The sequence below is a fragment of the Excalfactoria chinensis genome, chromosome 1 (assembly GCF_039878825.1).
Source record: "Excalfactoria chinensis isolate bCotChi1 chromosome 1, bCotChi1.hap2, whole genome shotgun sequence".
NCBI lineage: Eukaryota > Metazoa > Chordata > Aves > Galliformes > Phasianidae > Excalfactoria > Excalfactoria chinensis.
Window position 1 is genome coordinate 182,865,217 of NC_092825.1, and position 15,683 is coordinate 182,880,899.

The following is a 15,683-nucleotide window of genomic DNA, read 5'->3' on the forward strand; positions in this document are numbered from 1 at the left end:
GCTGAGAGTCACATGGGGCAAACCCTCCTGTCTGTCCTTGTAGATCTAATTACCTAATTATCACACATTAACGAGGGGCACTGTGTCTCCTGCCTGACACAATCTATCCCTGTTAGAGATGCCCCGTTTTGCTCTCAGAGCTGTACTTTATTTATTGGATTTAGCACGGTTTCCAGCAAGCTGGAGTCTCTATCAAATGAATTATTCCACCTGGACCCCAATTTGCTCTCCAGATGGCTCGTCCCTCATAAGCTGCCCTGGTGTGCTCTATTTTCCCCGATCCTCCACGAATTTTCCCTGGCTCCTCCCAGGCTGGCTGTTATTGACAGCTGCATGGCTAATGCCCTGTAGCTCTCCGGGCGGAGAAACAAAAGCAGATTTCTCCCCCACCTCTTCAGCAGAGAGCATAAAGGCAATGCTTTTGTGCTTCCCTAAGCATTGCCAGAGACAGGCTGAGCGTGCTTAGTGGAGGGGACTCATCTCTGCACAGAACCCCAGCGTGGATGGGAGCTCTCCGCAAGGGAGGCTGTGTTCATTAGGTTCCACCTGGAGGACTCAACCTTTGGGCCAGGTAATGTTGAGATTCTTGTGCTAACAGCTGGGAGAGCTTTCTCCTTACATATACAGAGTTTACCACTATGCAATATTGGGATGGAGGGAGTGATGCAGAGCGTGTGTGGGTAAGGGCAGTGGGAGAATCCCACTCTCTTCTTGGAGCTGGTATCCTGGGTAGATGAGAAGGGGAAGGAACTTTGGGTTTATCCAGGGAGGTCTCTCTTCGTAAGCTTGCTGACAGCAGGGGCTTGGAAATTTGCACAGGTCGGGGTGAGAAATGATGAAATGGGGATGTTTGCCTCCTTTGGCTGGAGCTGCGCGTGCCGGCAAGTCGCAGAGTTCACCATACCGCCTTTGTTGTAACTTTCTCTAAATCACTTTGAACTGACAGCGTTCCCCCTTCTGCTGCCTGAGCACTTCTCAGTGCCAACTGGGAGGTCTGGAGCCTCCACCCATTCCCCCAGCTTTGTTTAGGGATTTATGTAGAGCTCGATTCTCTGCCTCGCTGCCCCTCAAGTCTCTGCAGTGCCCCCATGGCAGCAGTAGGGTTGCCCTTGCTGATACCCCACCTGGAAGCCTGGTGCTGGCCCTGTGCTGTGCGCTTAAAAGATAAGTGTTGGCATTGCTATGCCTCTCATTTAACATGAAACTGATGCAGCAGTTGGGCAAGCAGGGGGGGACCTAGATTCAGTTCCTCATAGGACCTTGTGTCTGTGAAGCAGCAATTGGTTGGGATGCTTCTTGGGAAGAAGTAGTGCACCACGGATGGTTTGAATTTGTCTGGGTGAGGAAACAAGCTTGACAGGAGCTTTGTGATGTGAGAAAGAAAGGAAACAGTGTGGGAGTTGTTAATACGGCACAGACAGGGTAAAGCAACTGTCTTATAAAGAAACATCTAAAAGCAGAAGAGTGTGGTGTGCTGGGATGGGGTTGGGGATATCCTACAGGCCACATCTGGGTTTTGTTTCTGAGATAACGTTGGTTATGGAGGATGAGGATAAAATCTGTCCGGATTTTGGCTGGAATCTGTACTGTCTGGTGCCACCAAGATGCAGAAATCACAGTGCTGTTGGATACTGTGGTCGGATATTTTAATTAACAGTCTGATCTGTTGTCTCCTTCACTGCTTCCCAATCAGGATGCATCGAATGATGAAAGAAGAATCAAGCTACAGGACGAGTAGCCTGGAAAATGCAACGCGTGACACAAGCAAAGAGCAGCTGCACGTGAAGCTCTGCAATGGGTCCTGCCATGCTGAACAAATCCTCCAGACACTGAACGCCTACCGGCGTGGTGGCATCTTCACAGATGTGGTGTTGTTAATCGATGGACAAGAATTCCCCTGCCACCGTGCTACTCTGTCAGCCAACAGCACTTATTTCCAGGCCATGTTTGGTGGCAATCTCAAGGAAGGCCACCAGAACATCATCAACATCCAGAAGATTTCTGCTTCCACCATGTCTCTCCTTCTTGACTATATGTATGGGGGGAACATTGTCATTCAGGAGGACAATGTTGAAGGCATCTTGGAACTGTCTGACTTGCTGCAGATCTCCAAGCTTAGGGATGCTTGCATCAGCTTCCTTGAAGGCCAGCTTCACCCCTGCAATTGTTTGGGCATCATGAAGTTTGCCGATTCGTTCTCCATCGCTTCCCTGACAGAAAAAAGCAAGAGGTTCATGCTGGAGTGTTTCGTGGAGGTGTCGTGCCATGAAGAGTTCCTAGAGATGGGTGTGAAGGAGCTGGTTGAGTATTTGTCCGATGAGCAGCTGGTGGTCCCCAAGGAGGAGGTGGTCTTTGAAGCTGTCATGCGCTGGGTACGGCACGACGTACCTGCCCGTAAGGGAGCCTTGAAGGATCTCCTTGAGCACGTGCGTCTGCCACTGCTCAACCCCACCTACTTCCTGGAGAAGGTGGAAATGGATGAGCTCATCCAGGACTCAAAGGAGTGCATCCCTCTGCTGCACGAAGCCCGCAAGTACTACATCCTAGGGAACGAGGTCAGCTCTTTGAGATCAAGGCCCAGAAGGTAAAACCCAATGTCGTCTTCCCTAGACCGCCATGAAGAAGGGAGATTTATGTCAGATATGAGGAGGAAATTATTTCCCCAGAGGTGGTGAAGTCCCATCACTGCTGCCCAAAGCTGTGGTGCCCCATCCCTGGAGGTGTCTGAGGCCACCAATGGGGGCCCTGGGCAACCTGGGCTGGTGGCTGACACCCATTCCATGGCAGGGGTTGAGGCTGAGTGGGTTTTAAGATCCCTTCCAATCCAACCATTCTATGACTTTACTTCACTTTAGCCTTCTAGTCATCAGCACACTGCCTGGCTCAAAGACGTAGCTGTTGGGTCAGTAATTAATGTCTAGGGGAAATAAAAGGCGTTGCAGTCCAAGTAGCTACCTAGGCACCCCAAATTCTGTACCTCTGATTTATTGATTGACATGAAGATAAAGAAATTCCAACCCAGGCAGCTGGCAGTATAGACTGGAAAATGTAAAGGATTTCTGGGGATGGGTATGTATGGGAATGTGCACTTTTCTGTGATTTTTTTTTCACATGGATTTTTCTAGACTTAGATATATTTTTAGCCTTTGTTACTTCATGGTCATACTGGTACATTCAGCACGTGCTTGGTAAGAACACCAGTGGAGGTATGAACAGCTCCATTGAGAATACCTCTGCTCTGGGATGACTTGTTGTATCAGGCCGGATGGTTTGTGAAGCTTCCCATTCTTCTCTAGAGGGGAATGGTGGCTGTGGGAACAAATTGATGTGTTCTTCTGCACTTTGGACCAAGGAACCCAGCTTATTTTTGCCTCTTAGTGGAGCAGCTTGCATAGGAGAATGGGGATGTGGGATCGACAAATCATTAAGGTTGGGAAGACCGCAGCAATCATCCAGTCCAACCATCAGCCCATGCCTGTGACTGCTCGAGGCCGTGGCACTCTGCATGACATGAGCCTGTTGTTTTTAAAACCTCCAGGGATGGTTTAAGCCCTTTCAGTCTGATGTGAGGCTTGGAGTTGTTTTCTCTATGCTGAAAGTGAAAACAGGCCGCTACACAAAGAACTGCCCAGTACCAGTCTGTGGTGTTCTCTTCAAGCACACAGTCTAAAATTCACTGGGAATAAATCCCCTTCCCAGCACTCCCATTTTAGCTCCCCTCCTTTTACCACTGAGGTCTAAAGTGAACCGTTTCAGGCTGCAGAAATGGAGACAGAGCTGGGGATGGTTTCAAGTCCCATTCTGCCCTCTTCCTTTCTCTCCTCTCTTCTCCTGCAGAGCTGTTCCTCTCTTGCCACCTACTTCTTGGCAAGGTTTTGCTGCCCATCCATCTGTCTCGTCTGCTCTCTGCTGTTAGGGCTGGAGAGAAATGAGATTTCCTGGAAACACTCGTCTCTCCAGGCAGGGAGCACGTTGCAGGCTGGCTGCCAGGAGCAGCTTTCCATGCTTGCAGCCGTGTGTGTTGAGTGATAGGCTTCATTGTGCAGGAAGGGAGAGGGAGAGGGGCAGGAGGCAATCTCACAAAGGACTTTCAAAGGTCATTCTCAGTTTTCTTTCCCTATGAAGTTTGGACCCTTTCCCACTCAAGCTGAGAGATTTGAACGTGCAGACAAGAGGGAAGGTGCACGAGTGAAGTGATTTGCCTAGAAAACTGGTAGCTGGTGACAGAAAGGAGCCTTCCCTGCCTACTGGGATGTGCTGCCAATATCCTAAATGGGATTGGGACATAGGTACTTACCCATGCCTTTCGTGTTCTAGGTTCATGGAGCTGGCAGAAGTCATCATCATCATTGGGGGCTGTGATAGGAAGGGCCTTCTGAAGCTGCCCTTCACTGATCTCTATCACCCAAAGAGCAGGCAGTGGACAGCCCTCTCCAGTGTGCCTGGCTACACCAAGTCAGAGTTTGCTGCTTGCACGCTGAAGAATGATGTCTACATATCAGGTGAGGTGTCCTAAAACAGCTGCAGTCCCTACCTGGAGCTCTGTTTGGATAACTGCTCCTAGGTCTGTTTGTTGGGACTCATTGACTTGCAGCCCAGCTCCAGAACAAAGTCATTTCTTAGTGAAGTTTAGCCTGGATTTTGTTGTCCCAAGAAACAATTTTAGCCTTGTGGGGAGGATGGCACTGTTGGAAGACTTTTCCTTCCTGCTTATCTGTGTATCCATCCAAAGTGTTTTGTAGTGGAATGAGTTGGTTTTGGTGTGTGCTGTCAGGGTTTCCTACCACATCACCAACTGCCCATCCTTCATTTAAAATACAAGACCTATAGGAGAGCTCCATAGAAGGGATGGAGTTGTGCAGTAAGTGCCTTGAAATTCAGAGGGCATCTTCCTTGTGAAGCTGAGTTTATGTGAGAGTAACCCAACAGCCATATTCTGGCCTAGATTGTTCCTCTGCAAGGTGGACCCATATAAAACAGTGGCATGCCAGGGTGATGGGACTGGTTTTGGGATTGTACCGGCCCTCCATTCCTCCATTTTTCAGGAGGACACATCAGCAGCAATGATGTTTGGGTGCTGAGCTCCCAGCTGAATGTCTGGATCAAGGTTGCTTGTCTGCAGAAAGGCCGATGGAGGCACAAAATGGCAACGCTTCAGGGCAAGGTAGGTTTTGGAATGAGCCCATTTGGGACAGTCTTTCCTTCTTCCTAATTCCCAGTGCAGTGAGGCACTGTCAGTGTTTGTTTGTTTTCTTGGTCATTTAGAGATGGTTTTGAGGAGAGAAAACCAAGACATAATCATGGTACCAGACCAGCTGGTGAGTCCAGGAGTTTCTAACCATCTTGCTTTGCTCTTCTTGTGGCAGATCTACGCTGTGGGAGGCTTTGATGGTTTCTACCGCCTCTCCAGCGTGGAGTGCTACGACACCTTCTCCAACAGCTGGTCCACCTTGGCTCCGCTGCCACAAGCTGTGAGCTCGGCAGCTGTGGTCTCCTGCCTGAACAAGCTCTACGTGTTGGGTGGCGCTGTGGATGACACTGCTAACACCGACAAGGTACGGCTGGTGCAAGGGGGGTGAGGGTGGCTGGGTGGGAGAAACAGGACCAAGAGGTGCAAAATAAGCCCATGGGAAGTTTCGGCTCAGCTTTGGTCTTCTTTCATGTACTGTGCTTTAATACAAAGGATCAAAGAAGGCCAGCAAGGAACATGAAGAATAGAAGGAGGTGTTTATTGTAATAATGGTTTTCCAAGGAAGGTGGCACCTGAGCTGCACTAACACTAAGGGCCCTCAGCTCAATATCAGAATATTTAACCATGTGCTGTGTTGGTTAGGACCAGCTGATAATCTGTCTGTGAGAGCTAAAGGCATAGACCCTCCAAAGAGCTGCCCAAGACCCCAGCCAGCTGAAGAAGGAATGCTAGGACCCTTGTCCCTTTGATCACTGCACTGGCCTCTGCGTGCTGGAGCTCCCATCCATGTTTCTGAACCTGTTTTCTTTTATTTCTAGTGGATATCATCTCTATCCAAGCAGGGAGATGAGGGACATTTATGCTCCCATAGCTGCATTTCTCCTTCCAGGTCCAATGCTACGATCCAGAAGACAACAAGTGGACACTCTTGTCTCCCACTCCTTTCTACCAGAGGTGCATCAGTGCTGTCTGCTTGGACAACATCATTTATGTCGTAGGTGGGCTCCTCAGTAAGATCTTCAGCTATGATCCAAGGAAAGACAGCTGGAAAGAAGTGGCTGCCCTCCCTGGGCCTCTGGTAAGAGAAAGATTTAGGAATAATAGAACTGTTAAGGTCGGAAAGGCCAATAAGCTCATCTAGTCCAACCACTATCCAACCACCTGTGACCACTCTAGGCCATGCCACCCAGCGCACATCAGTCTTTCTCTTGCTCCACCACCTCCCTGGGCAGCTGTGAAGAAATTATCCCTAATATTCCTATGAGGACTCTTCCTAATATGAGGGGAGAAGCTATGAGCCTTCTCTCTCCATAGAATAAATGTACCCATCTATTGCTTGCTGAGATTGTATGTGAATATACCAGGGAGCTGGCGTTGGCTTGAGGTTCTTCACATGGCTCAAACCATAATACTGAAGTACCCATTCCCTGCTAATCCTGTTTATTTCCCTCCATGCAGGACAGGTGAGGGCTGAGCCCATAGCACTCATACCATCCTGCTCAGCCCCACTGCCCAAAGCTGTGGGACCATTCCTCATCTCACAGCCTTTCCTTCTGCTTTCCAGGAGAGCTGCGGTCTGACGGTGTGCGGAGGGAAGATTTACATCCTGGGTGGCCGAGATGAGAATGGGGAAGGCACAGACAAAGCGTTCACGTTTGACCCTATAACGGGGAGTGTGGAGCAGCAGCCCCCGCTGCAGCGCTGTACCAGCTACCACGGCTGCGTCACCATCCTGCAGCACATGAACAGATGACCATGGGGCTTTGACAGCATCTTTCTCCTATCCAGATCCTCCCCTTGAGTCAATGGCCACGTGTGTGGACAGATAGCAGTCTCTCTGCAGGGAAAGGCGACATAAGCCACTGAAGATATGCTCCCACCAGGCCCTGAGCAACACAAACACGTGTTTTAGTTTGGTTTTTTTTCCGGGTCTGATGATGCCAATGGTTTTGATGCTGACCTTGGTGAGGGGATGAAAGAGTGCTGGGCTGTGTGAAAGCTGCATTGCAGACCTTGCCACCCCCAGATTGAAGCAGGGTTTGCAGCCTGTGGAACTGCTGAGTTTGACTTCTTTTAGGTTTCCCTGAATTATAGAATGGTTTGAGTTGAAAGGAAGCCCTGAAGGTCGTGTGGTCCCACTCACTGCAATGAAGAGGGGAACCCACAGGCTCAGATCACTGTCCTCACTGCCCTTATTGTTAAAAGAAACTTACTTATTCCTTATACAGTTGTAGATCGTGGTTTTCTGTACTGTTGGTGCAAGGGCATGTATTTGCTTCTCTCTGATACCCAGAGCTGTTACAGAGACAATTACATTTACAGGATCCCATATCCTCAGATGCTTATGCATTTAGCTCCCTAGAGCCCCGTGTCAAACCATGCTTGCCCAAATGGTCACGGATGTCCATGAGCAGTTAGTTCTACTGCAGTGGGCATCTGAGTTTGAGGCCTCATAGCAGGAAAACTTATCTGCTAAATCCCTGAAAGCCCAGTTAAACGGGCCATGCTCTGAGCCCTTTCTGCATATGCTGCACGAGGGTCTATCCCCTGAAAGCACAGAGTGCTGTCTCTTCTCGTGTGTTTCAAGGCTGGGCTGCTGTCTTGATGACTTTGTCACTGAGGAAGAAGTGAATCATGTGGCCAAGAGATTCTTCTTCAGAGAGCAGAGTTGGGTGAGTTATAATGTGTAGGTGGTACATGCAGTGTCCTGAAGCGTGATAACCATGGATCTGCACTTTGGCTCCTTTTGGCTTTGAAGGATGCCATCAACTGGGAAAATAAATTCAATATTGAATGGATTTGACAGAGCACTTCTGGGAGTCTGATGTGCGCTTTGTTCAGTAGCACCAACTGTGCTGCTCCAAGGCTTTGACCCCGGGTCCAAAAGTGATCCTGAGCACATCTGATTTGGTAGAGTACCCATAGCCTTTGCTGTGAATATTGTAGTCCATGGCTGGAACTGGTAATTTCTGATGGCTTTGTGTATCACAGAATGGCAGAATGGCCTGGGTTGAAAAGATCCACAGTGCTCATCCAGCTCCAACCCCCTGCTGTGTGCAGGGTCACCAACCAGCAGCCCAGGCTGCCCAGAGCTACATCCAGCCTGGCCTTGAATGCCTGCAGGGATGGGGCATCCACAGCCTCCTTGGGCAACCTGTTCCAGTGCATCACCACTACTCTGAGTGTAAATGTTCGTGTTGTTCAATTAGGGTCTTAAGTGTTTCTAAATGTAGAGTGGGATCTCTTAAAGATTCCCATTACCTGTACATTCACAGGTGCACCTCTCTGCAGCGTGGTGCTGGATGCTGCTCTCTGTGCGCCTTGCTTTCCTCTTCCCACTGATGACCTCTACCTGAAGCAGAGGAGAACACTTTGTTGGCCCAGATACCCCTCAGAATCTTCTGATGACCTTAAGCCTTCTGCTATTGCCTACCTCCCCTGTATGGGTAGATTTTACTAGGGTGCTCTTTTGTATCTCTGCCTTCTGTGAGTTCTGAGATGTTCACCTCTTGTTTGTGATGGTATCAGGATCACCTGAAAAACATGGCAAGAAGTTGCTCCTGCTGATGACCTCAGCTCGGCTGGTAGCTGGGCATGCTGTTCTCTCCTTTTCATTAGGAAACCTGTGCTTTTCCATTGTTTGGGCAGTGTGTTTCCTTGCACAAAATGTACCAAATGCTGCTTATAGTCTGAAAGGCCTCAGGGCTGCTAGTGGCCGTTTTGTTTATGAAGGTTCTCTGTGCATTCTCAGACTCACATTCTCCTCAAGGCCTGTGTGCAGTATGTTGTGTCCTTCATGCAATATGAAGGAGATGTAATGGTAGCAAAGGTTGTGGTGCTTAAGAAGATGGTTTAATGGTGGGTCTAGTGGGGTGGGTGGGTGGTTGGACTTTGGGGATCTCGAAGCTCTTTCCAACCTAAATGGTTCTATGATTCCTCTGAGGAGAGAAAACAAAGTCCAAGCTGGCAAAGGGCAATTGAATTTGCAATCAAATTGCACGCACAGTTATGTTTATAATGCAAATGGTTACTTCAGGAGAAACTGCCACCTTTCACCGTTTTAATTAAATTAGTGCAGAGGAGAGTGTGAACTGTCAACTCAAGTTGTTGACAGACTTCAGGAGCAGAGAGGCCTTTATTCTCCTATAGCCAAAATGTTGTGAGGATCACAGATTGCAGCCCATCTCCCCATAGAAATAAAAGCTGTTCCCTATGACTTCAGTCATTCACTCTTATGGATGTCTCCACCTTACCCCCATGGTGTGTCTGGCTGGAGAGGTTTCCAGTTCTCAGAAGGGCTGGCTGTACTTGGGAAACCACTGTGGATGCTTCAAGGAACAGAGAGCACTCCAGCCTTCCAAAAGCATGGAGTTTAATGGCTCTTGTGTTTAGTAGTGAGGAAAATGCTAACATGGCTGTGACACAGAGCTGTTCATAGAATCATAGAATCACCAATGTTGAAAAAGACCTAAAAAATCATCCAGCCCAACTGTTCCCCTATTACCAATAGCTCCCACTAAACCACGTCCCTCAACACAACATCCAGTCATTCCTTGAATACCCTCAGGGTCGGTGACTCCACCACCTCCCTTCTTGCGAGATCTCTTTCTTCTTGCAAGATCTCTTTCTACAGCCTTCCCTGATCTCCTTCACCCTTCTAGGGATCTCTTGTTGTAGGAATGAGCTCTATCAAAGGAGTAGATGTTCTGGTCAGTTTTCCCACGTGCTTTTGACACGTGTGTTGCATTGCAGCAGCTGTAACACATGGTGGAAGTTGTAGTGTAGGTACAAAACCATTTGCCTTGCTCTCGGTTGTGATATTCGTTGTACCCCTGAAATGTGTTTGTATTTTGTAAGGGCTGTGGGCATGCAGGGGAGGGTGAGGGAAGAAATTCAGTTTGTTTTTCTTCGCAATAAAAGTGTTTCTTGACTCCAAGGTGATTCTGCTGCAGGAACTGAATTTGTGAATATTACTTCATGATTCTCTAAAAGTACATCGTTAATGAAGCATCAGAGGAGCTTAAGGAGCAGCCATATGTGGGATGCCCAAACCTCTGCTGGGGATACCAGAATATCTCACTCTCAGGATGGGGAGAATGCAAGAATCATAGAATTGCTCAGGTTGGAAAAGACCTTAAAGGTCATCAGGTCCAACCACAACCGACCCATACAGCCAGGTATTGCTATTGGTCTACAAGGGAAGATCTTTAAATATCTGGGGTTATGGCCAAGTCAATGTTAAAGTGTCTGTATCCTTCCAAGCCAGATAACAGATGGTAAAGCTTTCCTATCTTGGCGTGATAGAGTACCATAGAAACACTAGGGGATCTTGAGGGTTTTTTTTCCAACCTAAATTCAACCTGCCTGTGACACCATCAGTGGCCAAAGAAACCGTTTCATAGAATGGCTTGGGTTGGGACAGACCTCAAAGACCATCTAGTCCCAACCTTCAGGCTCCATTCCTCCTCTCTCTCCCCTTGCTGCCCTTATACCTCTCTCGAGCCCAAACTTTCCCTCCCATTTTTGGCTTGTGACACACAGACTTGGCTTCCAGAGCGATCTCCCTTACCCCACGTCATCCCCTTGTCCTAGGATGTTTTGCTGAATCCTGCTCCTCCTTGTCCTACCACATGAGGCCTGATGCATTTGATCTCCCTAACAAATCCAGGTTACTTTTGCTTATGCTAATTGTTGTTTTGAAAACATGGAGCTGAGCAAACATCTCTCCCAGAATGAAAACAGCAGGGTATCACTGTACCCCTGGAGATGCTGAAGCTGTCTTTGCATTTAGTTTTCTGGCTGTCAGGAGATGATAACATTGAGGGCAGGGGAACAATGCTCAGGGGTGCAAGCCCCATCTGAAAGGATGAGCTTGTGCTGATTAACTCAGATTAAGGGCCACAGTAGCCAGCTGGGAGCTGGTGGGCAGAGATAATAGCAGTGTCAGTGGCTGTCTCTCTAGCTTTAAATATCCCTGTATGAGACAGAGGGGGGAGGAACTGTATCAGATTCATTGCAAGATTATTGATGTGACTAGACTTGTTTCCCATTAAGCGTGAATAATGGTAGGAGAAGCAAGGTCATCCAGACCTCTCAAGGCCCTCTTCATGGGGAAGAAAGTGTTGGCCAGTTTGCAGTGACAAGGACTGCATCCTGATAACCACACCACAGCTCTTCAGGGATGCAGCTGAGTTTTGTATGCAGACACACAGGCTGTTGGACTTCAAGTGTTGGTTCCCATCTGCTGCTTCTCAGGTGTGGTGTTATGGCTCAACTGAGAGAGCTTGTGTTTGAATGCAAAGAGAAGGTTCTCATGCCCGTATTGAGCAGCAGCAGGTGTTTCTTGGTCTATATCTTGTTTTCCAACCTGTGGTCCATGTGATATCAGGTCCTAAACGCTGCAAATTGAACAGAAAACTTACTTAGTTGATAAAATAGCTACACTGAGTACCTAGTTACTCTGTAAGCTTTATGCTTTCAAAGCATTTCCTTCTCTGATTTATGTGTGTGTCGAATTAATGGGAAGAATAAAAAATGCTGATCCAGCAATCTAGGAATTAATTAAAATCTTAAGACTACTCCTGAAAAAATAAAAGAGAAGAGCTTCCCCTGAAAGGTATGAAGGACTCAGTTCTTTGTTAGAGAGTGATCAGTCAATGCATGAAGCACAAGTATTGATGGAAGAAAGGCACCTGAAAGTGCACCCACAACAGCTGAAGCGTGGGTGAGAGAGGATGGTATGAAGGTGACATCTAGATTAACCAGACATGCCCAATGCCTGAACAGCAGGTTAGACAGGGCTCTGGGTGACCTGATCTGGTGAGTGTCAGCCAGGCCGTGGAATAGGGTTGGAATGGGATGATCATTAAGGTCCCTTCCAACTCAAGACATTCTGTGATGACTGAGACTTGAACACTCGCTCAGCCCCAGAGAACCCCAAAGAGTTGGAAATTTGCATCTTGGGAAGCTTATCATGAGCAAATTACCTCAAAACACCATTGGCTGCAAAGGAGTGGTTGGAGCCTAGAGCAGGAGGGTTGGATCCAAGTGATCTTTAAGGTCCCTTCCCACACAAAGCATTCTATGATGCTAAGATTCAGTGTTGGGGTTGTCCCCATGGCCCATGCCATACAGAGGGTACCCAGTGCTCTGCATGGGAAATTGGGCTGGGCCTCCATCCAGCCCAAGCTGGTGAAGTGCTGGTCATTGACAGTCTGTGCTGGGTCTCCCATGTTGGTTCCCATTAATCTCTACAGAAAGAAGGATTCATAGACATGCCTGGGCTGTGGCCAGCAGCTTTTGTGCTGCTTTGGTGAGAGGGCCTGTTCTCAATGAACTGCTGAGAGACCAAGGGGAGTCTGAAAAGCCCTGTGTGCAGCAGCACCCACTGGCAGCAGGAACACCACCAGCTCGGGGCAGCTCTTCTGTTTAGCTCTATTCTCCCCATGTCAGCTGCTTGGGCTTACATGCAGGGTAAGGGTGCCCAAAAGAACGGTGAGAGCTGGATGTGGAGCAAAACGGAGGTGACTTTGTATTAAAGCACAATAAACTGAGGTTGCATCAGGAATTAAGTAGCTCTTTCCAGCTTCCGCCACACGTAGCTCGCACTGTTGAAGTGCCTCAGTGCTTCACTGCTTTTAGTACTGGAGAAATAATGTTGAGGCTGCACCTCAGTGATGAGCTCAGCATTGGGCCCCTCACTGCTGCTCACCCTTAGGTGAAAGTGTAAGGACTGGGTCAGTGCTGAGCAGGCAGGAGCCATACAGCAGAGCTCACTTGCTGCAAGGATGTGTGAAGGCTGGAGGGAATTATGATCTCCTTGACGTGCCTTCAACTCCTCTGCACCAAATCAACTCAACATGCTCAAATAGGTACCCACTGTCCCCATACTTGCAAGGGCTTTAACCTCTCAATGCATCTCTTCCAGAGGAGTTTGCTCAGCTTCCATGCAATGAAGGCAGAAAGACACCTCCAAAGGAGGTGTGTCTGCTGCTGAACTTGATGGGATACGGATGCCTCATACCCAGAGGAGATGATGTTGTTCTGCAGCATTTGCTCAGGGTTGCCCAGCAAGAACATGGATTTTAACCTACTTCTCCCATAGTCTGTGCCAGGGCTTTTGCAGCCTCAGTTCTTTCAGCCCCTGTAGTCTGTTGTTGGCATGCAAACTTGAGCTTGCCTGGTTACAATTCCTCACATTGTTTGCAGCGTCTTGGCCAAAGGAAATGAAAGCTGTCTTTGCATGATTCCAATGCAAAACCACAGGCTGGCTGGGGGAGGTGGGAAAGGCATCAGTTCACAGCTAAGGCCTTTTAGCCTTAAGAAGAGGAATATAAGAGATGCCACAAGTGGTCAAAAGGTAGAAAATACGGAATACTTTGTCCCTCTCAGAATGCCCAGAGGGTAATTAATTAAACCATCAAATTAAAGCTCCAAACATAGAATCATAGAATTGCTCAGGTTGGAAAAGACCTTAAAGATCATCAAGTCCAACGAAGTCCAACATGTTGAACTTGTTTCCTTCCATGCTGTCAGTTGGCAAAACCCATTGCCACAAGATGTTTTTACACTTAAATGTTACACATGCTCAGGAAAGCAAACAGAAAAGGTTAAGAAAGAAGAATACAATGGAGCAAATTAACATGACAGTGGCTTTCCTAGCTCAAGAAAACCAAGTGCTACAAATTACTGTGAGAATAGAAACTGAAAGCATCAGTATCTGCTTGCATTCTCTCCTGGTCTCGAAACACCAGATCAGAAATATTTGTAATCTGAACTAAAATAACTGCTGTTAGTGTCTGGAAGGCTGAGTTAATGAAGGAACCGTGGTAACCTCACTACAAAATGGAAGACCCAGGTGCGTCACCAGCCATTATACAGCATGCAGTGTGAATTACCCTAAATAATCTGGGCTGAGCTGGTTTTGTCTTGGAGAGATGGTTTGGCCTTAAGTAGATTTTCTGGCAGAGTCTAAGAGAAATGGGTGCTGCAAAGATGCCTTTAAACCAACCGCCTCCACCATGCCCCTCAAAAAGGTAAATGATAGAAGTGATCCCCATTATGGTCCTTTCCCTTGGACACAATGGAAACTGCATGGATTTATTTGGGACAGGGGAATACTGAGCAGCTGATGACATGCTGAATATTTATATCCAGCTGGGGGGGTTCCCCAGAATCACTGTTTCTACCCATCCGTAATGAAGCTGGCAGTGGAGCTCATTGGGGGAATGGAGATGATGTCTCTGAGTACAGATGCTGAGATGGGCAGAGCACAGGGCTGAGATTTCTTTGGCTGCAGAGGAGTTTCTGACAGTGGATTGGATGCTTTTCCAGCTCTGAATGGTGAGACTGTCCCTTGCTCACCTCCCAGGCTTCTCTGGCTGCTAAAAGTTTGCTCTCCAGTCAAGAGAATCGAGAGAGCTGCTGGCTTTGATTGCAAAGTCAGTTCCTCCAACAGCAGATAAAGCTGATAAAGACAAAGGCTCAGGGCACCCTGCTCTCTTTCCCTGTCACCTGCTCCCTCTCTGACACCAGTCTGAGTTGCAGGGTTTCTGTCTCCTTTGGGAACACCCCCCTGCCCCCGCCAACATAGAGTGGTGGGAAAGCACTCTACCCTGGTCAGCATCCAGCTGCCCTCCTCCAGCACAAAGTGCAGTGTATGAAACACACTCCTGTAGGGTTTTCTTACAGTCTCCCTCCTCTCTGTGTCACCGAGAGGTTTTTGACCTCAGCCCACTCCCTCCCAGTGTGGGAAAATGGGTCTCATCTCATCTTTGCTTTTGGGATGAGCAGGTGGGTTTGCTTAAACCTGGTTATGGTCTTACCTGCTGTAATAATATAACAACACACATATAGCCCACATGATATTACCAATAACCAATATGACCAGTGGCATAACAGCTTAAGAAATGGCCTGTCCAGGGAAAACGAGCTCTTCCAAGAGACCTCTGTGACAAAACAGCTTGGGGCCAGAGAATGCTCTTGCCTTGGAGGAGGTGGATTTGTAAGAGGTGGAAGGGATTGCCCAGAGAGGTTCCATCGCAACTCTGGGAGGTGTTCAGTCCCCATCTGAATAGATCCCTGAGTCCTAACACAGAGCTGATCCACCTGTGGGCAAGAGGTTGAGAGGAGACCTCCCGAATTCCCACAGCTGTGACCCTATGGGATAGTTGTGACCCAATGGCAAGAGCTTCCTTGTCAAGAGAGTGTGCTGAGCATCTGGGCACGCACCTCTCCTGCTGAGGTAGGTACAACCTCCCAGCAGAGCCCATCCATCTTCTAGGGACAAAACATCAACCTACATGTGTAGCTTGGGGCTGCCATGCCCCCAAATACATAAGAATCTCCATGTTAATGTTAAGCTCTTTGTTTCAGACTCATTAGTCACCCTGGCTAAACATGTTCCATGCCAACGCAGATGGTTTTTCTCCACTGAAAGGGCTTTCTTCCCTAGGGTGGTTAATCTCCTCCCCCTCAGCACCCGTCCTGCACC

The 15,683-nt window shown here is 48.2% G+C and overlaps 1 protein-coding gene across 1 annotated transcript; it reads left to right on the top strand.

Moving 5' to 3' along the window:
- Positions 1–433: 433 nt before the first annotated feature.
- On the top strand, positions 434–10,125 carry KLHL35 (kelch like family member 35). The gene is made up of 7 exons (XM_072340779.1): positions 434–571; positions 1,694–2,584; positions 4,318–4,502; positions 5,046–5,164; positions 5,367–5,555; positions 6,081–6,269; positions 6,756–10,125. The coding sequence occupies exons 2-7, from the start codon at positions 1,695–1,697 to the stop codon at positions 6,942–6,944; spliced, it is 1,761 nt and encodes a 586-aa protein (XP_072196880.1). The 5' UTR covers positions 434–571; position 1,694; the 3' UTR covers positions 6,945–10,125.
- Positions 10,126–15,683: the final 5,558 nt, after the last annotated feature.